Source organism: Panthera onca, chromosome A3 (assembly GCF_046562875.1).
Source record: "Panthera onca isolate mPanOnc1 chromosome A3, mPanOnc1 haplotype 2, whole genome shotgun sequence".
Taxonomy (NCBI): domain Eukaryota; kingdom Metazoa; phylum Chordata; class Mammalia; order Carnivora; family Felidae; genus Panthera; species Panthera onca.
The window spans coordinates 133,745,639-133,770,816 of NC_138341.1; the positions used below are offsets into that span (position 1 = coordinate 133,745,639).

Below are 25,178 nucleotides of genomic sequence, written 5' to 3' on the forward strand. Positions count from 1 at the left end.
GTCAAGGGGTACAGCAGGTAACCTGGGGGCTGTGTCAACACGACTTGATCCCTTTTAGCCCCAATCTTGTGTGGTATTCTGTCAAAATGCCTGGTGGTTGGTGTAACAGCTTAACACATTCTAGAGAAGGCAGAAACCTGGGTGTTTTTCATTCCCTATTTTAAAAATATAGATATAGATATAAAGAGGTATAAAATACATAAATATAAGCATATATAATTTTTAAACTATGTGTCCTTGTATCAGGCCATGTGGGTAGGCAGAATTTAGCCCTGGGTCTGGCAAAGTTTCCTTTGTTGAAAAAAAAAAAGGCACCAGGGGGCAAAACTATTCACAAAAATAAAAAGATAAATGCTTGAGTTCTTTTTTTTTTTATTAAATTTTTTTTTTAGCGTTTATTTATTTTTGAGACAGAGAGAGACAGAGCGTGAACAGGGGAGGGGCAGAGAGAGAGGGAGACACAGAATCGGAAGCAGGTTCCAGGCTCTGAGCCATCAGCCCAGAGCCCGACACGGGGCTCGAACTCACGGACCGTGAGATCGTGACCTGAGCTGAAGTCGGACGCTCAACCGACTGAGCCACACAGGCACCCCTCGAGTTTTTTTTTTTTTTTTAATGTTTATTTATTTTTGAGAGAGAGAGACAGAGCACAAGAGGAGATGGGAGGAGATAGCAGAGAGAGAGGGAGACAGAATCCGAAGCAGGCTCCAGGCTCGGAGCTGTCAGCACAGAGCCCGACGCGGGGCTCGAGCCCACAAAGGGAGATCACGACCCGAGCTGAAGTCGGACGCTCTACCGACTGAGCCACCCAGGCGCCCCAAAATGCCCACCTTTTAAAGTAGACTTAAACACCTCTGAACCGTGTCGAAACCACTCACGTTGGTAATCGGAAGGGATTTTATTTTTCAGAAGTTGCCTAATCTAGAAGAGACAGGAAAACCCATCTTGGAACAAAGGTTGGATGAAAACAAAAACCTGGGAGCACAGGTAAGTGACAGGGCCGGCTCGCCCATCTTTCTGCCTCGCGTGCTTCATCTCTAGAGATAACTCCTGCTATGAACAAGTCAGCATGATAGCCGTGATCCACGACGCCTTGGGAATAGATGTGGTGTTTGGGATGGTCCTTCCTATTTGCAGTAGAAGGAGCCCCGGAGATGAACAAGTCCAACGAGCCCCAGAATGTGGAGCATGATCCTTGAACCATGAGTGACAGCTCTGGGCGTCGCAGGTTTAGCGTGGGTGGGACTGACATGGTGTTCGATACCATGGATGCACATTCCCTTTGACATTCTCTTTTAATGTTTCTGGTTACAACAGGAAAACCATTTTGGTTTGGGGCTTATGTGTCACCAACGCCTCTGTGACACTTGATGTTCTATCTTTTTCAAAAACATTCAAAGATGTTATCGTGGTGCTTATTTTTGTTGGTTCCTTCTTACCGGTGACATATGACAGTGGTTTTCCAGTCACCAATTTGAAAAGTTTCCTTTAAGGTAATAGAGGTAAAACCAGCGGGTTCCTTTAAAGACAAAGATGAAGCAAGTCAAGGTGAAGAAGGAAGCAGACAGGGCATCCCTGGTGAAGGTTGTCTGAGTACCTAGAGCCTGGAGAACAGGGAACCAGATCAGCTCCCTGGCTGGGGGCTGGGTGTGAGTGGAAGAGAGAAGGACAGAGACGTCTGATCATGTGGACATCTCGGGGGCAAATTGGGATGAGAACCCTCGTCTGAAAGTCTGAGATCAGGGTGCCAGCTTGGGCAGATCCTGGTGAGGGCTCTCCTCTGTCTTCTCATTGTGTCCTCAGGTGGCAGAGAGCAGAGACAAGGGCTCCAACAAGGGCACTAATCCCATCCCAGGGCCCCACCCAAATGACCTCATCTAATCCTAGTTACCTCCCAAAGGCCCATCTCCTACTACCTTCACCTTAGCGGGTGGCGTTTCAACATATGAAGTCAGACCCTAACGCTGAGTTCTTCTAGGCTGTGAGCTTTGAGATCACAGGTGGATGAGAGAACATGCAGTTTCATGAAAAGACTAAGACATTCAGACTTAGCTGACTCTGCCTAGAACTCCGGATCTTTATTTTACAAAATGAATGACCATAGGCAGCCCTTTGCTTCAGGGAGCATCAATCTCCCCACCTGTAACCTAACAAAGAGGCTTTTGATGATCCCCTGGAGTGGTTGCCACTAAAAATTTTTTTTTAATGTTTATGTATTCTTGAGAGAGAGAGACAGAGAGAGAGAGCAGGGGAGGGACAGAGAGAGGGAGACACAGAATCCGAAGCAGCTCCAGGCTCCGAGCTGTCAGCACAGAGCCTGATGCAGGACTTGAACGCACAAACCGTGAGATCATGACCCGAGCTGAAGTCAGACTCTTAACCAACTGAGCCACCCAGGCACCCTTTGCTGAGAATCTTCGATAGTGCCTAGGCTTTGGGAAGACATCGGTCCCATATTTCAGAAACTAAAACTCATGAAAGGAAAACTCTAAATGAAACCTTATTAGCAAGTTAGAGAAATATTGTCGTATTAGGACAGATAGGTCAGCGTATTTGGATTTCTTCCGGAAATTTGGGGGGATCAGGTTTATTGCCGATGCTGAAATTAGAAAGGATTTTTTGAAAATTCCGTTCTTTGAGTAAATTTTTAAATCTCATCGAGTTTTCTTGCATTCTTTAAGGTTATAGATTTATTCATTGTCAATGTGTTTCTCTCTTTTTTTAAGTTTCTTTATTTCTCTTGAGAGAGACAGAGACAGTGCCAGCAGGGGGAGGGGCAGAGGGAGAGGGAGAATCCCAAGCAGGCTCCACACTGTCAGCACAGAGCCCGATGCGGGGCTCAGACCCACGAACCGTGGGATCAAGGCCTGAGTGAGATCGTGACCTGAGCTGAAGTTGGACACTTAACCAACGGAGCCACCCAGGCACCTCTGTCCATTTGCTTCTTAGAACGGGCTTCTAATGGTTTGTTGAGAATACTGAATGAGATTTTATGTATTTAACACGCAAGATTATATATACAGTGCAATATATAATATTGTATATGTAAATACCATACTTTATATGTAACCGTGCTTTGAAAACGTTAACATTAATTTGTTAGGCAAATGGTGCACGGTGGGGCTCCCCACACAAAACTGTACTTTTTCTGGCATAAAGTCTAGAACGTTGAGCAAAACAGGAAAAGGGAGACACCCACAGCCTGGCGATCAAATCTGCCTCTGATCGATTACTTTCCTCCCTCTTCCAGCATCCTTGTTCCCCCACCCCCCGGCCTCTGAGTCAGCAGAACCCTGAGAAGAGATTCCACCTTTCTCAACACTGCCGGCTCTATTTCGGGGCACTGTTCAAAGCCATCGGCGTATTTAACAGCAGCCTGAGCAACAGCCAGCCCCCCGAGATCTTCATCGCGCGGAGCAAGCTGGTCATCATGGTGGGACAGAAGCTGGTGGATACGCTGTGCCAGGAGACCCAGGAGAGGGACATGCGCAATGAGATCCTCTGTGGCAGCAGCCACCTTTGCAGCCTGCTCAAGAACCTCGCGCTGGCCACCAAGCACGCCGTGCTCAAGTACCCCAGCCCGGCAGCCCTGGGGCACCTCCAGGCCGAGGCCCAGAAGCTGGAACAACACACTCGGCAATTCAGGGGGGCGCTGGAATGAGCCTCCTTCCCCCGCCTTCTCCCTGTTCACCTCTTAGCTTCAACTTGCCAGTCCCCAGCCGTGCAACTGTGTCCTATGCGAAAAGCCAGCCCGGGGCCACAGCAACGGGCAGAAACAGCCACGGTGGCCAAAGCCGGTATTGCCAAGGGGCCAAGCTACCCCAGGACATTGACTTATCCCATAGAGAGCCAGGTATTAAGTAAGGACCGCGCTAAGGTTTTAGCACAGCATGTGGGGTCGGCGAACCAAGTGACGTGGTAGAAACCAATTTTATGTTGGTTGAATGCACGCCTGTCTTAAATTCACTCATTCAACACTTATTTATTGGGCATGTACTATATGTCAGATTCTAGGTGCTGGGCGTATAGCAGTGAATCAGAGCCCTTGACCTCAGGGAGTTTACAATCCAGTGGGGAGAGGGACAAATGATGGAGAGATACATATACAACGTATCAGATGCTAGGGTGAAAGTCAAGGAGGAGGGACTTATTTTCAGATGATCAATTCCTATTGCGACCGTTAGCAAGTGTTCTGTTTTTCATTTTGGACTGACTTAATTCTGTGAGATTTGGTACAAATTATGTATCTGCCTCTTACACTCTGTACATATTTGCTGTTTTATCTTAATCAAGTTAAAGACGCATGTTCTGTTTCCAACATAACACGTTCTGTTGGGTTCCTTGTTAATTTATTTTGTGTATCACAGATTCTGTGTCGGTAAATTCAGCATGCCCAATCAGAAAAGGCTGATGCTTCAACAGTCTCAAATCTGTCACCGTTTATAATGTTACATAAATATAATCGTGACTCAAAACATCCTTCGTAGCAATCCTTTCCTTGGAAGAGTCGTTGATCCGTATCACCCGGGTTCTGGGGCCGAAGCAAAGCCTCCGATATTGACTCGTCTTACTCAAATGCTTCTCCCGGACGTGTGCAAGGAGACGCAGTAGAGGCCAAGTGCTCATGCGCAAGGCTAGCACGGAAAAGGCAAAGCCGTCCCTTGTGGTGGTACAGGCAGGAGGTATGGTGTGGACAGGACACCGACTGCCGGGCACGGGTCTGAAGGTGGTGCAGGAAGCCCCTCTCGAATCAAACCAGCTCCTTTTCCGCTCTTGCAGCTGGGACTTCAGCTCCTGTTGCTATGGTTACAGCATCCCCTCCACACACCTCAGCCACTAAACGCCTTCTGCATTTCGGGCTGCAAGTGACCCGAAGTGTCACCAGATCCAGGCTCTTCGCCCGGTCGGCACTTCTAGATTGTTGACTGCTAGAAGGCTGGTTATTTTCACCGAGTTACTCTTAGGGTCCCTAAAGGAGGACCGCGTCTTTTGTGGGGCTGGCTTGGTTCTCTCCGCCAGAACAGGGAGGCCCCGTTCTTTGAACAGCCGTGATCGGTATCAGTTAGAACCCCTTCTGTTGGAAGCGATCAGAAACCATATCCAATCTTTCTTAAGCAACAGAGGAAATTTATTGACTCAAGTATCTTAAAATAGCCCAGGGGCAGCCTGGCATTAAGGCCGGCTGGTGTGGGTGCCCAGTTTCTCAGTCCCACTTGCTCTGTGTTAACACTCATGATTGCAAGGCGGCTGCCCCAGGTTATATCCTTGGTTTGTAGCCAAAGGAGAAGAAAATGGTTTGATTCTGCTTGGGCTGGCTTAGAGCAAGTGCCTGCCCCTGAAAGCCCACGACAAGCAGGGCATGTAATACCCAGGTTGACCTAGACGGGATTCACCCACATGCACACACACACACACACACACACACAGTCCCATGTGTCTGGAGAGAGGGAGAAGAATGGCCCTCCCAACAACTATCACGTGTCTGAGATCCCCCTGCTTTAAATCAACAAGTGAGCCTGCCAGTTTCATAGATGCTGAGAGAAGACACAGACGCTGGCATCAGAGGGTATGTGTGGGGTCCCCAAGATCACCCCTAGGTCCAATGATTCGCTAGGAGGAATCCCAAGACAGCATTATGTTCGCGGTCGTGGCTATGATTCATTGCAGCGAACGGGGCCAGCAAAGGGAAAGGCTCAGAGAGTGAGGTACCAAGGACACCAGGCTCAAGTGGCCAACAGTCCTGTCCCCGTGGTCACACGGGACACTTCTAATTCCCCCAGCAACAAGTTGTGACAGCACACGTGCGATGTTCCCAGCCAGGGAAGCTCGCGAGAGCCTCACGCCCGGGGTTCCTATGGTCGGAAGCCTCTCCAGAGCATTTTCCCTAACTCCAGGCTCCCAGAAGGAGAGCACGTAGCCAGCACAAGTGACACTCGTTGTATGAACAGCTTAGGCAGACTGACCCGTTCTTATCAACCCTGGGGATGCTGGGAACCCTCCCCAAATGCCAGCTTTTATAAGCAACCAAAGGCCAACCTCATGAGCCAGCCTTCTAAGGACACTATTCAGGCGAGCTATGTCACAGAGACAAAGGAGTTTCCTCACAGCATCGCAAGCATTGCTTTACCTTTCCTTCTTTCCACCTGACCCCAAGTCCCAGGGCAAAGCAAAGGAGGGCACAGGTGATGCTGTGCGCATTGGGGGCTTGTGTCAAAGCCAAAGAACTCTGAGCGTAGGCGACCCCGGTCTTTTATAATGGCCTCTGTGCAGACCTGGCCAAGTTTTGCCTCAGAGGGAAACATGACCTTTACTGGGCAGCAAACAGAGCTCTCTTTCTGCTCCGGAGGGAGACATCACCTCTCTCTTCCAAGGGTGTTTGCTGAAAACAACCTAGAAGAGGTAATCCAGAACAAAATGCTGTCAGTGCCTCTGCCCAGAGGACATACAGAAATGCGAGAGACCCTGGAGAGCTGCGTCCCAACGGGGGCCCCGACCCAAGTCAAGAATGTTGTTGCAAGAAGGAGGGGCGGCTGCGGGGAGGCACCCATGGGTGTTCACGCCAGCGGGCAAGATGATTTTCGCACAATAGTAATGACAGCAGTACATATTGAATAAGTGATTACTACCTTCCAGACCCTGTTCGAACGCTTTAGACGTTTTAACTCATTCGGTCCTTCATAAGTGAGAGGCTCTAACAGGTAATCAACAGATCTCCATTGCTTTCAGAACACTACAGACGTAGGTAGGCAGACAGGTAGAGAAACTTATGTGGTTGGGGCGCCCGGGGGGCTCAGTGGGTTGAGCATCTGACTCTTGATTTCAGCTCAGGTCATGATCCCAGGGTCATGGGATCGAGCCCCACGATGGGCTCAGGGCTGAGCATGGAGTCTCCTTGTGATTCACTCTCTCTCTCTCTCTCTCTCTCTCTCTCAAATAATAAATAAATAAATAAAAATTTAAATTTAAATATATCTGGAGACATATTTGTCTCTCTCTATATTTTTGTACATATTTGTGTGTGTATATATATATTTGAGATGAGTTCAAACCAAGTTCAACTTTGTTGACAAAGTACAAAACCATTGGCTTTAAAACAATTGAAAACTGCTGCTGTTAGCTAAATGTGTTTCCTTCCCTTTTTTTTTTTTTGAAAGAGAGCAGTTATGGGATGAGTTTCCACTAATTCAATAGGACCATTACTTCTGAAAAACATTTAAAAGTAGAATAGTATCGGTTGTTGTTGTGTGTTTTTGGTTTTTTTTTTTACCTTCAGCAACGTTTTGCTGAGTAGTTTTCTTTAATGCCCAGAACTCTGTACTGCTTCCTTTCAAGGTAGGAAGAGGAAATAGTGGCTGGTGTGGTGGTGCCCGTGGTGATAGCAACTTGACCTCAATTAAGTTAAATTTCATCAGGGGGATGGAAGTGACGAGGAACCCAGTTAAGAGATCTTCCAGTGTGACAAGCGCTGGCGAGCTGTGTTTCTGGTTTGGGGGCAACTATCTTTTTTATATATACACACAAAACAGCTTTTAAAAATTTTATATTCTCCCCCAATATGCATCCAGCTCTCCCAAAGCTTCCCATGTGCAAAAGTCTCCCGTTTAGGGTAGGCTGATTTGCCAATGCCTTTTTCCTTTCATTCATTCGTGGGACAAATATTTACGGAGTATCTCCCCTTTATCAGGCCTCTGCTGAGCACCAGAGGTGTTGCAGGGGACAAAACAAAGGTTCTGCATCGTGCAGCCTTCCTTCCAGCTGAAAGGGGGGGCGGCAGGAAACCAGGGCGAGAAGAGGTGAGGTGAGTGAGGCATTCTCCTTGAATGCAAAATGTAAAGGGGCACCCGAAAACCTAGCAACCAAGATACATTTTATTTTGATGCAATATTTAAACAATCATAATCAACGCAAAAAAAAAAAAAACCCACGGCACACAAGATGTCAAAATTTAAATTTATAATATGATGCCAGGGGTGGTAGGTGCCATGATGAAATTAAATCAAGGTGGGGGTAGTGGTCAGAGGAGAAGCTCGGAGGAGGGCCACTTTATTTTACTTGAACCCTCCTTCGGACATCCTCTTAAGTGTAACCTTGAATGATGTGGCTGTAAAAGTCTTAAAGAACCGTAACACATATTTGTTGGTTTTTCATGCCAACTCTCAAAATGAGTCACTTTGCCTGTCACCCTTGTCCAGACAGAATTTTATTTATTTGTATTTGTATTTTTTTTATTGATAGAGAGGGAGGGAGAGAGAGGGAGAGAATCTTAAGCAGGTTCCATGCTCAGCACAAAACCCGACGTGGGGCTCGCTCCCACGACCCTGGGATCACGACCTGAGCCGAAATCGAGAGTCAGACATTCAGACTAAGCCACCCAGGTGCCCCCGGACAGAATTTCAAACTACAGCGCAGGGGGAGAGCTCACACGAAATCAAACCCTCAAGGGTTCAGAAGACTAAAACATTTGAAAACAATTGCAACAGGCAGTAGGAACATTTAAACTACTTGCTCTTGGCCGGGGCCTCAGGGGCTGGTGAATGAGCTACATTTTCGTATTAACTGCAGCAATATTTTCTACGCACGACCGGATATTTTTCCACGGGGAGTGAGTCCAGACTTTTTCTCAAATTCTCCAGTGGGTCCAAACACCCTTTTGGGATTAAGAAATACTGGTTTTGCTAGGGGCTCATGGTTTTCTTTCTGTTGGTTTCATCCATCTCCCGCCCTTCACATCCACAGCCCGGCTGGGGCAGAGCTGTCATCAAAGATCCTCACAAGGGAGTATCCTGTGTCAGTTCGTTCAGCAAAGGCAGTGGAAGGTAACAGCAGGTGATGACTCCAGTGTGTCTAATGTGGCTCAAGCAAAATGGCACAAAGCACGTGAAACACCGAGTGAGGTACCTGATACTTAGCCGGCTCTAAACACAAATGAGTTGCTACCGCTGATATTAACTATATAAAAGCTTAAGCTGTGTATTTTCGGTAGCACAGCGTAGCCTAATAGCCAATACTCTAAATGAGGAAACCAAGGAGGAAGAGAAAAAAGAATCCAGCTGCCTGAGTTTCAACGGCCCACCCAGTGGTCACTGCTTTGCTGGGTGTCACGGTAGCTTTGGGGGAGAGGTTAAGGAACATGGCATTTGTAGTTCCATGGGCCTCACTTGAGAAGGCCTCTCATCTTGAACTCCTGTTACTCACCTGCCGTGTGCCCCTGAGCCAAGACACCTTGCACAGCTCAGTCTCAGGTTTGTCATTCGGAAAATGGAAGGCGCTGTACCCCCTGCCTCCTAAGTTACAAAGACAGAGGAAACCGTGCCTCCCAATCTCCCGGTCCACCGCCATGGTTAAATGCAGAGCAGGTATTTTTATTTTCACTTCTCCAAATGAGCTAGGGGAGGGGCAGACTCTGTTGCCAGAAAAGAGCACTGGTTTGAGAGTCTGTCTAAAGATCTTTGGGTTTATGCTATTCCGTCCCTGATTTTCCGTCCTTTGGGGGAGAAAAGTAATCTTGGAACCCAGTCCCAGCTCTCCCTCCTACCAGCTGTGGGACCTTGGGCGAGTCCTTTGATCTTTCCAGGACTTCTATTTCTGTACTTGTAAGCTTTCCAGGCCTCTATTTCTGTACTTGTAAATGGATTCCCCTAGTACCTAGCAGTTTTAGGGCCTGCCCAAACTGGACTTATCACCCTCGCTGAACGTGTCTGTACTTCCTTTGGTCTTATTGTGGAAATACATACTGAGCGAGCCAAAGGTTCTTCCAGGCACCGAGGCTACGATGGGGACTAAAACAAAGTCCCCACGCTCACAGTTTACGATTCCTGTGATTGGCATAAAAATAAATCATAAGGCAATGAGAGACCAACGGATTAAAAGGTTTATTTTCTTTAAATTCCCATCAATTGCAGTCACAGAGAATCCAATGTTACAGTCCTTGAAGTTTTCATATCCACGTTTTCTGTTCCCAACTGGGGAATATTTTCAGGGTTGTTTGTTTGTTTATGTCTCACTGTGGTCAGCAAGGTAACATCCAATCGTATAGGTCCACCTTACTCGCTGTGGTTAGACTTTCCCCTAATATTTACCATAATTAAAGGAAAAACTAGAAAGAGAGTCAAGAGCCTGAAAGCAGACAGTCGTGGATTTTAGCCGGGGTTTTGCAAGAGATTTGGCCTCTCATTATGGACCTAATACAACCTATCTCTTGGAAAAGGCAAGCAAACATCAGCGTAGCCTTGATAGAGCTGCCTCTGTTCACTACACCTGCTTTTTAATAAATAAATAAAGGGGGCTGTGGATCGGATACATTCCTGGACCAACTCTGCAACATTTCATCTAGAGACGGTCCACACGGCAGTATGAAAGTTGCAGGCCTAGAGAATCTTACTCCCCCAGAACCTCCTAGAACACCACTTCACGGGATTTGTTGAGAGTGTTAAAGTCACGGTGGCGCTCAGTTACAAGTTCTCCTTTGCACACGTGATGGTTCTCTGACACAACGGATGTCATTCACATGCATCATTAATTGCGTTAATAAAATGCGCCCCTTTCCCTCCAGGCGCTCCCATTCCGGGGATGTGCCAGACCCACAGTCAGACGTGCTGGGGTGGGTCGGGGCCCGAGAACCGGGGGTGCTCCTGAGTCACCCCCGCTCCCGAGCCGCGGCGAGCGACCGCCACAGGGCGGCAGAAATCCAGCGCCCGCCGGGAGGAGGGAGGGACGCCCCGCCAGCCCCTCGGCGCGCAAGGCTTCGCGCGCGCTCCGGCAGGCCGGGCCGCGGGGCCTCGCCCACCGCCTAGCGACGCTCGCCATGGCAACCGGGGCTTGGCAACGGATCCGCCCCACTGCGTGGCGGCGGGCGTAGCGCGTCATCCAGGCGCGCCGGAAGTGACCGCGGCGGTCGCCGGGAACTCCCGGAAGTGGTCGCTGCTGGGGATTCTGACTCCCGGTCTGCGATGGGTTGCGACGGAGGAACCATCCCCAAGAGACACGAACTGGTGAAGGGGCCGAAGAAGGTTGAGAAGGTCAGCGACGTGGGCCCGGTGGGGGCCGGGGGTGTGGGGTCCCCAGGGAGCGAGGGGGAGGTGGGGGTGGTGTGAGCCAGCGGGGCTCCTGACGCTGCCGTGCTCATTTGGAGAACTCAGAATTACCGACAGTATTAATATCAGACCTTTATTGAGTGCTTGCTTTTGCCGTTCACCTGGGGGTACGCTTTATATGGGGTAGCTCGTACAGTTCTTACTGTCATTATCCTCGCTCTTCGGACCTAGAAATTGAGGGCCGGGAGGACAAAGTTACCCCGCTAGTTAAGTGCCAGGGCCAGGATTTAAAGCCCGTCTGCCGTTAGTTAGTAACAAGGATACGGGTGGCTGCTGTTGGTTGAGTTTTGTACACACCAACTTCCTTTTCTCCGGGAATTCTTCCCAAAGGTTCCCTTATCCACACGAGAGCAGGCCCTTCTCCTAAAAAGCTATCTTACCACTCTGTGCACTGCCTTCGTGGTTGATTAAGGTCCGTCACAGAGAAAGGTAAGCTCCCTGTGGCAGAGGCTTTGCCTTTTCCCCCTCTACAACTAGCACAGTTCCTGGCACAGTAAATATGGTGAGTACCCAATGAATGAGCGGGTAGTTGTTAATTCCCATAGGTAACTGAGAACATTGTATATAATTTCCATGCTGCTAACACGAAAACTGAGTAACATGACCAAGATCACACAACTGATAGCTAATGAAGCCGGGATTTCCAACCATTTATGCAGGAATTCAAAGGTAGCATTAGTAATTACTTTTTTTTTTAATGCTTTATTTATTTATTTTTTAATAATTTACGCCCGTCATGGGGCACCAACCCATGACATCAAGATCGAGAGTCACATGCTCTACCGACTAAGCCAGGCGCCCCGAAGCATTAGTAATTGCTTTTTAATAACAGAAGGCGCCCCGAAGTGTTAGTAATTCCTTTTTAATAACAGAAGGCACGTAAAGCACCCAGTTTAGCGCCCGGCACACGTGGGTGCTCCATGTATTCTCCATTCAGCAGCTGGAGAAAGCTTTTTGAAAGGTAAATCTCATATATCACCCCTGTGTTTAAAACCGCCCAGCAGCTTTTTGTCATATTCAGAAGAAAATCCCACCAGGTCTTGTGTGATCAGATGCCTTGTCTCTCTCACCCCTCATCTTCTACCCACCCCCCCTCCAGGTCTTTCGTTCTGTTTCAGCGACACAGACCTTTGTTCTTCAGCCTGGAGTAGAATGTCCACAACCTGATACATCGTTCACCGAGATATCATTCACCTCTGTTACTTCGTTCAGTTCTTTCCTCAAATGTCATTTCAGTCCACTGTTGCAAAATACATTCCCTCTCTATCCTCTTCTGCTGCTTTGTTTTTCTCTGTGGTATTTAATCACAGTTTTTATTTGTTTATTGTCTGTCTTTCTCTTACGTGAACAGAGACCTTGTGTGTCTTACCTCTGCCACACAGTCAACACCTGGTAGATAAGTGTTGGATGCAAGAATGAATGAGCACTCAAGAGATTGGAGGCGCCCTCTGATCACACCTACATGTGCATAGGCTAATGCTGGAGAGTCGACACTCATAAGAGCTTTGCCAGAAAAGCATGCAGCTGGTTTCGTTAACTCATGGCCAGGGCTGAAGAGGAGCACCTTAATGAAAAGCTCGGCAGGGTGTCAGAAGGGGACAGAAAAGAAGAAAGGGTGATCGGAGACAGCCGGAGCGCTCAGGCAGGATAGATTTGTGTTATTCTTATTTGTTCAACAAATACTTTATTAAATGCTTGCCATGGGCACCATTCTAGGCCCTGGGGACACAGCAGGGAACAGAGTCCAGCCTTTGCATTGCTTACATTTTGGATAGATACATAGTAATTTAAAAAAAAATTTTTTAATGTTTATTTATTTTGGGGGGCGGGGAGGGCAGAGAGAGAGGGAGACACAGAATCCGAAGCAGGCTCCAGGCTCTGAGCTGTCAGCACAGAGCTCGATGTGGGGCCTGAACCTATGAACCGACCGAGCCACCCAGGTGCCCCAGATATATAGTAATTTAATATTTTTGACTACTCATATGGTGTGTTTGGTCTGGAATTTAAGACCTTGCCCTGAAAAGAAGACAGACCTTGGAAAAAAAATGTTTTCAGAAGTTTTGGGGGGTTACCAATTTTTAGATCCCTGGGTAAAGATTAGTTTATGGCTTTTCTCCCTGCCCCCACCTCTCCCGATATTTTTTGAATCAGCTAAGGACTATGGGTAAAGAAGGTAAGGGATCCAGAAAGTAGATCCTGGACTTGAATGGCTTTTTTGCATCTGCAGAGACAATGTAGTAAATTGACCTCACTGGTGGCAGGTTTTCTCGGGGCTCAGCTACAGTGTGAATTTTGATAAAAGCTGTTTAAGCTGTCAAAGTGTGGCTCTTGGACCTGGGGTATAGATAGAATAACGGTTGCCATAATGCGGGTTTTATTTTTATTTTGTTCTGTTTGAAATAATAGGCAATAGAAAGTAGCGATTAGAAGCATGGTCTCTGGAGCTGGCCTGCTTGGGTTCTTAGCTCCTTCATCTGCTTGTTGTGTGGCCTCGGACATGTAACCTAACCTCTTGGTACTCCCAATTCCTCAATGACAAAGTAAAAATACTAAGCTACAGGGTTTTTATGAGGGCTAAAAGATTAAGTCACAGAAACTGCTTAACCGCTTGGCACACAGTCAACACTTAAGCAGTTGTTACTGTAGAAATTACATTGAAGGGAATTTTTCCTCATTTTTGTCTTTTCCTATTTTGTCCCACTTATGCCATCCTATTATATTATTCAGGTTTGGCATTTTAGGAGGGGAAAAGAGTGGGACATGGAATATTATGTAGGTGAAATAGCATTTGAGGGCAATGGAAGGTCTTATGTTTGGGTTTTCATAATGTGGGTAAGGATTTGATATGCTCCCTAATGAACAGTGTTAAATTGGTGATTTTTATTAAGAATTCTCTAGCCTTTGGGCACCTGGGTGGCTCAGTTGGTTAAGTGTCCAACTTCACCTCAGGTCACGATCTCGCAGTCTATGAGTTCGAGCCCCGCATTGGGCTCTGTGCTGACAGCTCAGGGCCTGGGGCCTGCTTCGGATTCTGTCTCTCCCTCTCTCTCTACCCCTACCCCTCTCTCGCTCTTTCTCTCTCTCTCTCTCTCTCTCTCTCTCTCAAACATAAACATTAAAAAAATTTTTTTAACTACATTAAAAGAATTCTGTAGTCTTTGTGCTGAACTTTAAAAAACAACAAACCTATTTTCTGAGTCCTGAGTCCTTATATTCTGCTAAAGCTTTGGAGCCTTTCCCATTGATAGAAATTAAGCAGTACTGCTTATTGTTTTCTGTATGGCTTCTCTAACTTACAGTTAAGATACAAATTAGTATTTGGGCTAATTCTGGCCAGGGCTGCCTGGCTGGCTCAGTTGAAAGAGTGTGTGACTCTTGATCTTGGGGTTGTGAGTTCGAGCCCCACATTGAGTGAAGAGATTACTACAAAAAATAAATAACTCAAAAGGATGCAAATGCTAATATTTATATGCAGCTTGCATAGGCAATTTAATTATTTGATGTGAATGTTTTGTTTTAGGTATCACATTTAGAGGGAACTTATTTGACATGGTGTTGATTACTTTGACTTTTTAAGTCCCAGCTTCGTGTGTTGCTATCTTTGATTTCAAAGACAAAAATCATCACATGTGGTAAAACTGAATTAGCCTTTATATGTAGAACTGTGGACCATATGTCTTTCGGAGGTGAAAGTTAATTGAAGGGATTTTTTTTTTTCCCTTAGGTTGACAAAGATGCTGAACTAGTGGCCCAGTGGAACTATTGTACTTTAAGTCAGGAAATACTAAGGCGACCCATAGTTGCCTGTGAACTTGGCAGGTATGGTTCCTTTACTTAATTGAGATGAGTTTTTATTCAGTAATTTTTAAAAGAATTTCAGTGTGTAAGTACGGTTCTTGATTCATGAAATGTGAATCATCTCAAACAAATGTGTGAAGCCTAGGTTATCATTCCTTGTCTCTGACCATGTTTCTGCATTTTCCTATTCAGTTTGATTTATTTAATTCATGATCTGAAAATTCAGGGGTCAGTAGGAGCTCCGTTATAAACATAAACGCATGGAGGAGCCATGTGGGGCTGTAGGGAATGGTGGGGACTGGAGAAAACTGGAGAGTCCGTGTCCTGTCTGAAAGGGCAGCTGCTACTCATTTCCCGTCAGCTGTTGCTGTTCCAGAAAGTGGGCCCAGTGGTTCCAGAACCTGTGATTTTTTTTTTTTCCAGGGAAAGTTGAAAATGTGTACTTTTATATTAAATTTCCATACTGTTCAGATCCCAATCAGTCCTCAGATTGCCAGGTTGCAACCCTTGGTTTAAACTACTTTCTTTCTTTGTATACTGTGGAGATAGTTGAACCAGGATTTAATTTACTTTTTTAGCGATGCAAGCCATTTCTGTTATCCAGTGTAGATGACTTTGGATTGAGCTCAGTTTAGTTCTTCCTCCTTTGTGTGGCGGTTGATTGTTGCCACAGTGTTTGGACTGACCCTTATTGTTGCAGACTTTATAACAAAGATGCCGTCATTGAATTCCTTTTGGACAAATCTTCCGAAAAGGCTCTTGGGAAGGCAACATCTCACATTAAAAGCATCAAGGTAAGACAGGTGATTCTGAAGTGCTCTAGGGGTGTCAGTGGTTAAGATTTATTTTGTAGAATTCGTGCACATTATAGACTGAAGGCTGAGATTTGGAATTCCAGTCCCACCCAACCATCTAATAAGAGTGTGATTTGGGGTAGGTCACTTAAAGCTCAAGCCAGAAATTCCCACACCTGGCCTTCCTGCATTATAAATCTGTTATGATGTAATATGTGCAAAAGAACTTTGAAAATTGTTAATGTGATGAATAAATGTTTGGAGACATCATTTTTGTATTTAAAGCTTGGCTACTTGAATTTTTTATTCAATTCTATAATTCTTATAGAACTAGAGACTTCTAGGTAGATCACTATGAAATCAGTGTAGTATTTCTTGCTACTTAGACATTCTGATTGGCAGTTAAAGTTCTTTCATAAAAATGGGAAAACAAGGGGGTACCTGGGTGGCTCAGCCAGTTAAGCATCCGACTTCAGCTCAGGTCATGATCTCATGGTTCATGGGTTCGAGCCCCGCATCGGGCTCTGTGCTGACAGCTCAGAGCCTGGAGCCTATTTCAGATTATGTGTCTCCCTCTCTCTCTGCCCCTCCCCCACTCGCGCTCTGTCTCTCTCTGTCTCAAAAATAAACAAACATTAAAAAAAGGTTTTTTTTAAATGGAAAAACAAGTTTTTAAGTAAAGGAAGTTGGTTGAGAGGACAAAATCTTTCAAATCTGGTCGATGGGAGAAAAATCAGAAAAGTGGCAGAGAACTTGGGGACCATCAAGCTTGTCAAACACTTCATCCCACAGGTGGGAATTCTCACTGTCCATGACTTTTTGAGGCCACACAATGAATGACACATTTAACCCAGAACCAGAATGCCTGACTCCCCATGTAAGGCTTCGGGTTTTTCTTTTCTTTTTCTTTTTAAAATTTTTATTATGATATTAGGTTTTTTGTTTGAATTCTTGCAATGATTACAGGATACAAGAACAGTTAATTTCAGGCAAATTAGTAATTCTGAGATGTAGCTAAAGTCATGCTTTAGAAATAACCATGTTGATTTCTGTCACCTTTTATCTTGGGAGGAGAATTCATTCCTTAAAAGACCCATGGTAGCGTAGTGATCTTATTTGAATATGATGATCACTGAAATTAATTTATACAGTTCTATATTTAAAATAATATTCAAGGTACATGGTTGAACTTTTAATTTTAATGCAAAAAAGAAAAAAATTCCAAGAAATCAGAACTGTAAAAGCAGAAGGATTCAGATAAAATTATGCAAATATGCCAGATTATCATTACTGTCATATACTGGTCCACACATACTTCGAGAACTTGAGGAGACACATGGCCGCATCAACCAGGAAGCCGACCCAAGGCACAGTGGCTTTCCTTTCAAGGCTCTCGGCTGCTGTCCGGAGTGCTGAAATCAAAATGGTGGGTTAAATGTCAGATGCTCAAGTGGAGCCATTAGATCACTCCTTGTGAAGGTGAATTTTTGAAAACCCGAATGGCCAGATCTTGGGATCTAGTAGTATTCTCTGGCTAATATTCTGCTTTGGATATTAGACCGTGGTCTCACAGATTTTACTGTCTGTTCAGTTATTAAATAAACATGGGCGGCCAGTAATATGGAACACCTCAGTGAGGATTCATCTGCAGGGAAGGAAAGTGTTCCTTTCTGGATGAAACGGATGCAGAGCTTTCTCTTAGTGGCGTAGTTTTTCACGTCCAAAGTTACTTTTCCCTAAATGTCAAAATAATTGTAAAGTAGAAATTAACTAATTCACTTGCCAGTCAGTGAATTGGAAAACTCGTTTCCTATCACAATTTGTGGTTTCAGTTTTTCTTCATATTATAAGTGACGGCCAAAGGAAAGTAGGAAGAAGAGGTTTGGACGGGAAAGGACTGTAATAACAATTTCTCTGCTGACTTCGGCGGTCGTTGAGGCTGAGGAGGATCCACTTATCAGATGAATTCTTAAAATATTGATGTTTTTTCGCAGAACGTGACAGAACTAAGGCTTTCTGATAATCCCGCCTGGGAAGGGGATAAAGGAAACACAAAGGGTGACAAACACGATGACCTCCAGCGGGCACGTTTCATCTGCCCCGTTGTGGGCTTGGAGATGAATGGCCGGCACAGGTCAGTGATGGATGTGGGGCAGCTGCTGGAGAGTCCGGTCAGACGGACGGGCACTGTTAGGGTTTGCGCTGTAGCTTTATGATCGCACAGACTGCTTAAAGCGTCCTTTGGTTTGGGGGTGCCTCGGAGGCAACAGAGCTGGCACAAGGCCGTGTTAATTCCCTGGCGGCCGTTTGTGACGTGGTGTCCAAGCGCACCCAGCTTCGGTGCCTGTGCCTTCTGTTCCTGAGAGGAGGAGAGCCGAGAGTAGGGAGGGATTTTTAAAATTCCTCATGCGACACGGGAGGTGCGTTATTTGGTCTTTTCCTCTGGGAGAGAAAGCAAAGGACAAATGTTGCCCACCAGACAACTTCCATTTCCTCATAACTGCCGAAAAACAGGCAGCGGAAAATCGTTTTACCGAATGTGTGGTCAGTCAGTCAGCTAAAGACCCAGCTGGTGATGGTAACTTGCTTTAAATTTGGAGCGAACAAATCCTCTGAGCAGAGCACCAGAAATCTTAAGGTTGACATTTGTGTAGCGAACGTAAGTGACCTGTGTACTTTTGCCTTAAAAAATATGAGTGTTGAATGGCTCAGTAGGTGCCTTTTTATAGGATGCCTCAGTGTGAGCCAAAGGTTTAACCTCTTTTCCCACCATTTAGAAATATCTTTAAAAGCTGGTAGTCCCAGTTGTCATCTGGAATCTTCTGCCTAACACATTACATGTGGAAGGTAGTAATTTTTGACCATTTTCATTCAGGAAATGGGGTTAGGCTGGGGGCAGAGGGGAGACGTAGCTCACCTAAGTAAAAACTTCCGTTGGTCTGTAAACAACCACATTGAACCTGGAGCATTCTGGCACCTTTGCACACTTCTGCTTAACAGACGTGTGTGCGCCATGCGGGGCAAACTGTGCCTGAGGGAGGAAGCACCGTGCTCCGAATTGGAATAACCTGTGGCTTTATGGATTTGGAGAGAAGGAAAATTTTCGGCCCAGGGAGCTTTTAAAGATGCTACTGTTCAGACAGTGTGAATTTAAATCCTTTAAGCCCCTCAGAGTTGACCATTTAGTGGTAACTGAGGTGGTGGATATGTTAATTGGCTTGATGGTGATCATTTCACAGTGTGTGTACGTATCAGATCAAGTCGTGCACCCTGAATGTATATAATTTGTGTTTGTCAATTATACCTAAATAGAGCTGAAAGAAGAATTAATCAATTAGTTAAAAAGCTAAAGTTCACTGTTAGGGTCAAGCAGGCAATATTCTGGGGAAGCCGACTCACCTACCTAAGCTTGTCCTACTTTTGTGTGTGTTTCTGCACATGGGTACATACACATTATCTCGAAGTGAAAGTCATAACATAAAGGTCAGCACCTCTGCCTAGTTCCTTCCTCGGTTTCCCTCACCCCCAAGGAAAACCCCCTGACCGTGGAGCAGTCCCTCCCATTCCCCAGCCCCTGGCCACCGCCAGTCTGCTGTCTGTCTGCATGGATTTGCCTCTTCTGGATACTGCCTATACATAGAATCATTCAGTGTTTGACCTTTTGTGTCTGGCTTTCCACTTTTTTTTTTTTTTTTTTAAAGAAAACCATGGTTCACCCTGAAAGAGGAACTTAGCAGAAACAGACTCAACTCTGGGGTCTTGAGCAGGGGTTACCTATAGCTTTTGCTTCAACTGTGGTTTCCCTAGTTTTTCCCTTTCATCCCCTGGCTAATCTCTCTTTTCTCTTCCCAGTGAATTTGTGTGTTTTGGCTTTGCCCTCCTGCTATTAATAGGGCCTCCACACTAGAAAATTGATTTGGGGGTTACTTTGTACATTTATTAAATGTTATATAATAAAGATTCAAATATAGAGAAAAATAGAAATAAGTGACTGGTGTAATGAAAACATTGAGCCTTTGTTTAAAGAAAAGTAAACAAATTTAAATTACTAGTAGTTAGTAAGCATCCATAAAATAGAATTTTTTTTTTTTTTTTGTCGTAAACAACAGTAAGTGAATTTAGTATGGTTGTTGTTAATTGGGTTTTTGTTGAGGCAAGCTGCATCCACTCTAATCCCTAGGGAATTGGAGAGACCTTCTATTGTGGCATTTTTAGAGGAACAGGTAAAGTAAAATGTACACCTGATGATTTTTGCCCCTTTCCCCCAGTCCTCGCCTCCAGCGGCAGCATTCTTGACTGTTTGGAGTTTAATGCCCCCTGCAGACCCGCCCAGCACCAATGCACATACACCACACTTCCCTATGCCTCTGCCAGTAGAAATGTAAACGTGTTCAACACAGTATACATATCGTAACCTCTTTTTTGTCCTACTTCTCTAATTTGAGTATGTTTTTATAGCCTTGCATACAGATTTACCTTACTCTTTTTATAGCTGTGTGAGTGTTCCAAACTTACGTACCCATTCCTCTGCTCACAAACATTTAGGTGCTTTCTTTTTCCTTGTTCCAAGCAGCGCTGTCCTACACAGCTTCATAAATACATATTTACGCATCTGTACCCTCGTGGGCAGGTTTTATAGGAGACATTCCGAAAGGTGATTCTTGTGCGGGACTCTGCCAAATTGTCCTTCTAAGATGCACCGTGCTGCACCACCCCCCGCCCCCCAACAGACATGCCTGTTTCCTCAGTTTCCTGCTGGACACCTTCAGTCTCTTTTGTCACTGTCGGATACGTAAAACATTATATGACGTTTTGCAGTGAAGTTCTGTAACAGTTGCGCTTAAACATTTTTTATGTTTTGGCCAATTATAGTTCTTTTGTGAATCACATGTGAATGTCTTTTGCCCATTTTTCTAGCACACTGTTTATTTTTGCTTTTTAAGAGCATTTTGAATACTCCTACTCAATCTCATATATATATAAAATATTCTCTTTGAGTTCCTATTCTGTCTTTTGACTTTTTATGTTTGTGGTTTTATTTTTAATGTATTTATCTTATTTGTAGGAGAGACTTGATTCTAAAGGATTTTTGCAAGGCAGCAGGAATGGGACCGTGGCCTGTATTTTTCTCTATTTCTGTTTCTTTTTCTACGTATAAATAGGTATATAGGACATACTAGTTTTTTTCAGGTAATGGAATCAAATGTGACCATTTTTCTGTTTTAGTCCCTGGCCTTTGTCTAAACTGAACAAATGTTAGCTGATAATCCGGCTGTAATTTAAAAATTATTACTTAAGTCAACTTCCATTTTGGATTCTTTCTCCAGGTTTTGCTTCCTGCGGTGCTGTGGTTGTGTGTTTTCTGAACGAGCCTTGAAAGAGATAAAAGCAGAAGTTTGTCACACGGTGAGTTGTTGACACATGTCAGTTGTTCCTTCTTGGTAGCTGAGGAAGTCACACAGTTTAGGGTTCCTCCTTCCATGTGTCATTTCAACATGCTTCAGTTCTTTCTGAAATAGATCTGATTCGTTGTTTCTCTGCTCAAAGCCCTTCCATGGCTCGTCTTTGTTGGAAACAGACCCAGACAGCCTTTGGTGACCAGTCCCTGCAGGCCTGTCCGGCTCAGGCCAAGCTTGGGCTGCTCCCTGACCTCCCTGCTGTGCCTTTGTTCCGTCTTCCGTGACCTACCAGCCTGGGGAGGTCATGCCCCCTGTGAACCTTTGCTGCTGAGCCTCCTTCCCTGTTCCCCGGGCACCTTGTTAGCTCGCTCTCCTCATCAGAATGTAATTGGTATTTCCATGGTGGTTTTCCCACAGGACTGGGGCGGTTACTTTGTTCCCCCCCCCCCCCCCCCCAATAAGACTTTATTTATTTATTTTTTTTAGAGTAGTTTTGGGTTCTCAGCAAATTAAGAGGAAAGTAAAGAATTTCCCCTATTCCTTCTGCCCCCCCCCCCCACCATCAACATCCCCACCAGGGGGTACATTTGTTACAACTGACGACCCTGCCTTCACACACCATCTCCCAGAATCTCCAGTTTACGTGAAGTTTCACTTGCACATCCCGTGGGTGTGGAGAAACGTGGGACGATGTGTACCCACCATTGTAGCATCACACACAGTATTTCCGCTGCCCTAAAATTCCCCTGTGCTCCTCCTGTGAGCGTTTGGGAGCGGGGGCAAGGCTTGTCTGTCTCATCACCCTCCAGATCTTATTCTCTACAGGGCACGTGCTGTGTCCTCAGTAAGTGCTCACACGAGAGAGCAAATACATGATGTAGGAGCTCACCTGTTCGGGTCACATGACACAAATACCGATGGCCCCACTTTCACAGTGTTACTGCGGCAGCCCCCAGACATTTGTGTCTCTGGCGTGCTGTTCGCCTGCGGAAAACTTACCGTTTAGTTTAACACCGTGGATGCCAACAGCTCCCGATTGTACTTTCACCCATGTTAACTCAGCTTGGATTTCAAGCCCCTCGTTCTGGTTCTCCCTGTTGTGAATTATCCTTTCGTTGAACAGCTTTCACTGAACACCTGTCAGGGGCCAGCCTGTGTCCTGAGCACTATATGGTGGGAGAGCCTAATGGGTGAGATCGTCACAGTCCCTGCCTTCACGGACCCCACATCCCAGTTGGAGAGGCACTCAGACAACAGGGAAGGAGGCTCAAGGCAGTAGCGACTGTGACAGATGCCAGGAAAGAAACAGGGGGTGACGTCCCAGAGGGAGAGAGGCTGGCGCAGTGGTGACAGAGGCGCCCCTGGGGGCTTGAGCTGACCTGAAGGGCACAAAGGAGCCAGCCAAGCAGAGTTGGAGCCAAAGCTGGGAAGTGACAGGATGTGGCTAGTGTGAGAACAGAAGGCTGGGGGGCGAGCGGGGGTGGGGGGGGGTGGTGCAGGAGAGGAGAAGTAGGAGAAACTTACAGGTAGGGGTTACTTCATACCGCGCCCAGCCGCCCACATTGGGGCTTGTGGATCTCGTTCGAGGTGCTGTAGGAAGCCAGAGAGCAGCTTAAACTGGACCAGGTGTCCTGCAGTTTCAAAACGATCCCTCTGTGAAAGAAGCCAGATGTGGAGGACACCCTGGGTGACCGCGTGCGGGCAAAAGGTAGTTGGTTGCTGGTGAAGAAGTCACCGAGGGGCATGGAGTTGTTTCCAGTTTAGGGTGACTATGAATAAAGCCATCCCAGAATTTGGAATCTGCCTCGCTAAGCTTTTACAAAAGAGAAGAAATTCACAGAATGCGTTCAGAAATTGATTCATGTCATTTATTCACCTGTGCTTATGACATCTTGTGTGGAAGGTGAGGTGACAGGCGCTCCTAGGAAAGAGATGGCCCAGTCTGTGCTCAAGGGAGTGCAGTCCTGCAGGAATCATAAGTCAGACGAAGGACCCTATTCTTTTTTAAGTGTGTATTTTAGAGAGAGAGAGAGTGTGCACGCACGTGAGGGAGGGGCAGAGAGAGGCAGGGACAGAGGATCCGAAGCGGGCTCTGCGCTGACAGCAGAGAGCCTGACATGGGGCTCAAACCCATGAATCATGAAATCATGACCTGAGCCGAAGTTGGGTGCTTAACTTAGCCGCCCAGGCGCCCCTACTTTTTTTTTTTTTTGAGGCCAGCTTCCAAGTGGATGGTAAGATGTCGTTGGAGCTCAGGGGCCAGAGAACTTCCTTTTGACTGTGCCGGTGAGCAGTGGCTTTATGAAGGAGGAGACGTGCGTTCTAAGCCTCGAAGGCAGAGCATGGTTCTCATCGGTCAGGCTTTCGCAGAGGTCGGGACGTGACCACCCGTGGTGCAAGCGTCGGTGGGGGGCAGCGCGCAGACGGGACCCCACACGTGTCTGCGAGATACCGGAGAGCGCCCCGGGGACTCCCGTTTCGGGCTCCTTCAGACTTCGCGCGTGCCTCGAGGGGCAAGGCTCCGAGTAGGTTTTCATTGGCTCTCTGACCCGTGCAGGGCTCCTGCGGGGGGAGGATGCTGCACGCGGAGCTCCGGCTGGCGGGTCAAGCGGGACTTGTTTTGTGTCCTGCGTGGTTTTGTCTGCTTTACGTGTGCGGCAGGGGTGCCATTTTTATACTTATGGCAAGAATGCCCCGTTCACGTTTAAAGTAAATCTGAGTAAAATTAGAAACGGGCACGTTCGCAGAAGTACATCGAGACACTGACGGCGCATCGGCGGGGAGGCCTGAAGCTACGCGACAGGATGTAGGTGGCACAGCGTGTGGGTGTGGGTGGCGGAAGAGCTGGACGCTGCCGCATCAGACGGAGGAGGGAGAGGAGCAGCTGCCGCATCGGAGGGAGGAGGGGGAGGGGCAGCTGCCGCATCGGAGGGAGGAGGGAGAGGAGCAGCTGCCGCATCGGAGGGAGGAGGGAGAGGAGAGGAGCAGCTGCTGCATCGGAGGGAGGAGGGAGAGGAGCAGCTGCCGCATCGGAGGGAGGAGGGGGAGGAGAGGAGCAGCTGCTGCATCGGAGGGAGGAGGGAGAGGAGCAGCTGCCGCATCGGAGGGAGGAGGGGGAGGGGCAGCTGCCGCATCAGAGGGAGGAGGGAGAGGAGAGGAGCAGCTGCTGCATCGGAGGGAGGAGGGAGAGGAGTAGCTGCCGCATCGGAGGGAGGAGGGGGAGGGGCAGCTGCCGCATCAGAGGGAGGAGGGAGAAGGGCAGCTGCCGCGTCAGACGGAGGAGGGAGAGGGGCAGCTGCCGCATCGGAGGGAGGAGGGGGAGGGGCAGCTGCCGCATCGGAGGGAGGAGGGAGAGGAGCAGCTGCCGCATCGGAGGGAGGAGGGAGAGGAGAGGAGCAGCTGCCGCGTCGGAGGGAAGAGGGAGAGGAGAGGAGCAGCTGCCGCGTTGGAGGGAGGAGGGGGAGGGGCAGCTGCCGCATCGGAGGGAGGAGGGAGAGGGGCAGCTGCCGCATCGGAGGGAAGAGGGAGAGGGGCAGCTGCCGCATCGGAGGGAGGAGGGAGAGGAGAGGAGCAGCTGCCGCATCGGAGGGAGGAGGGGGAGGGGCAGCTGCCGCATCAGAGGGAGGAGGGGGAGGGGCAGCTGCCACATCAGAGGGAGAAGGGAGAGGAGCAGCTGCCGCATCAGAGGGAGGAGGGAGAGGAGAGGAGCAGCTGCCGCCTCAGAGGGAGGAGGGAGAGGAGAGGAGCAGCTGCCGCGTCGGAGGGAGGAGGGAGAGGGGCAGCTGCCGCATCAGAGGGAGGAGGCTGCCCAGGCAGCCTGTGGAGACAGAGGTGCGAGGTGTCGTCCCGCCTGGGTGGGGCAGGGTGTGGGAGCAAGGGGAGCGGCCAGGGGAGTGAGTCCCACGGGGTGGCGGGAAGTTCCCGGCCCGGCCAAGGGGCAGGTGCAGGTGGGCCTACAGCGCAGAGCCACTGACGCCCGTGGGAGCACGGACGTGTAGACCTGTGCGGGATGCATGGAGAGCGACAGCGGAACAGGAGTCCGGCTGTGGCGTCAGGTGTGGGTGACAGCAGTGGGCGAAACACCACGGGACCCA

At 47.5% G+C, this 25,178-nt stretch overlaps 3 protein-coding genes across 4 annotated transcripts in view; 2 read left to right on the forward strand and 1 right to left on the reverse strand.

Annotated features, from left to right (window-relative positions):
- Positions 1-4,479, forward strand: part of CASS4 (Cas scaffold protein family member 4) — a 38,617-nt gene extending 34,138 nt beyond the window's left edge. The window contains exons 6-7 of the mRNA XM_060620839.3: positions 910-987; positions 3,251-4,479. Coding sequence (XP_060476822.1) covers positions 910-987; positions 3,251-3,661 — 489 coding nt within the window. The 3' untranslated portion in view covers positions 3,662-4,479. The remainder of the gene's footprint in view (positions 1-909; positions 988-3,250) is intronic.
- Positions 4,480-10,879: 6,400 nt separating this feature from the next.
- The window catches only part of RTF2 (replication termination factor 2), a 41,475-nt gene continuing 27,176 nt past the window's right edge, over positions 10,880-25,178 (forward strand). The window contains exons 1-5 of the mRNA XM_060620931.3: positions 10,880-11,018; positions 14,818-14,912; positions 15,592-15,685; positions 17,680-17,819; positions 21,013-21,091. Coding sequence (XP_060476914.1) covers positions 10,950-11,018; positions 14,818-14,912; positions 15,592-15,685; positions 17,680-17,819; positions 21,013-21,091 — 477 coding nt within the window. The 5' untranslated portion in view covers positions 10,880-10,949. The remainder of the gene's footprint in view (positions 11,019-14,817; positions 14,913-15,591; positions 15,686-17,679; positions 17,820-21,012; positions 21,092-25,178) is intronic.
- LOC132670356 (putative beta-1,3-galactosyl-O-glycosyl-glycoprotein beta-1,6-N-acetylglucosaminyltransferase 7) overlaps positions 11,177-25,178 on the reverse strand; it is a 44,995-nt gene continuing 30,993 nt past the window's right edge. Inside the window, exon 4 of one of the 2 annotated variants that reach the window (XM_060620920.3) lies at positions 11,177-11,260. In XM_060620920.3, coding sequence (XP_060476903.2) covers positions 11,208-11,260 — 53 coding nt within the window. In that variant the 3' untranslated portion in view covers positions 11,177-11,207. Of the gene's footprint in view, positions 11,261-16,864; positions 17,098-25,178 lie in introns of those variants that run through there. The other variant, XM_060620910.3, reaches the window with a different exon arrangement.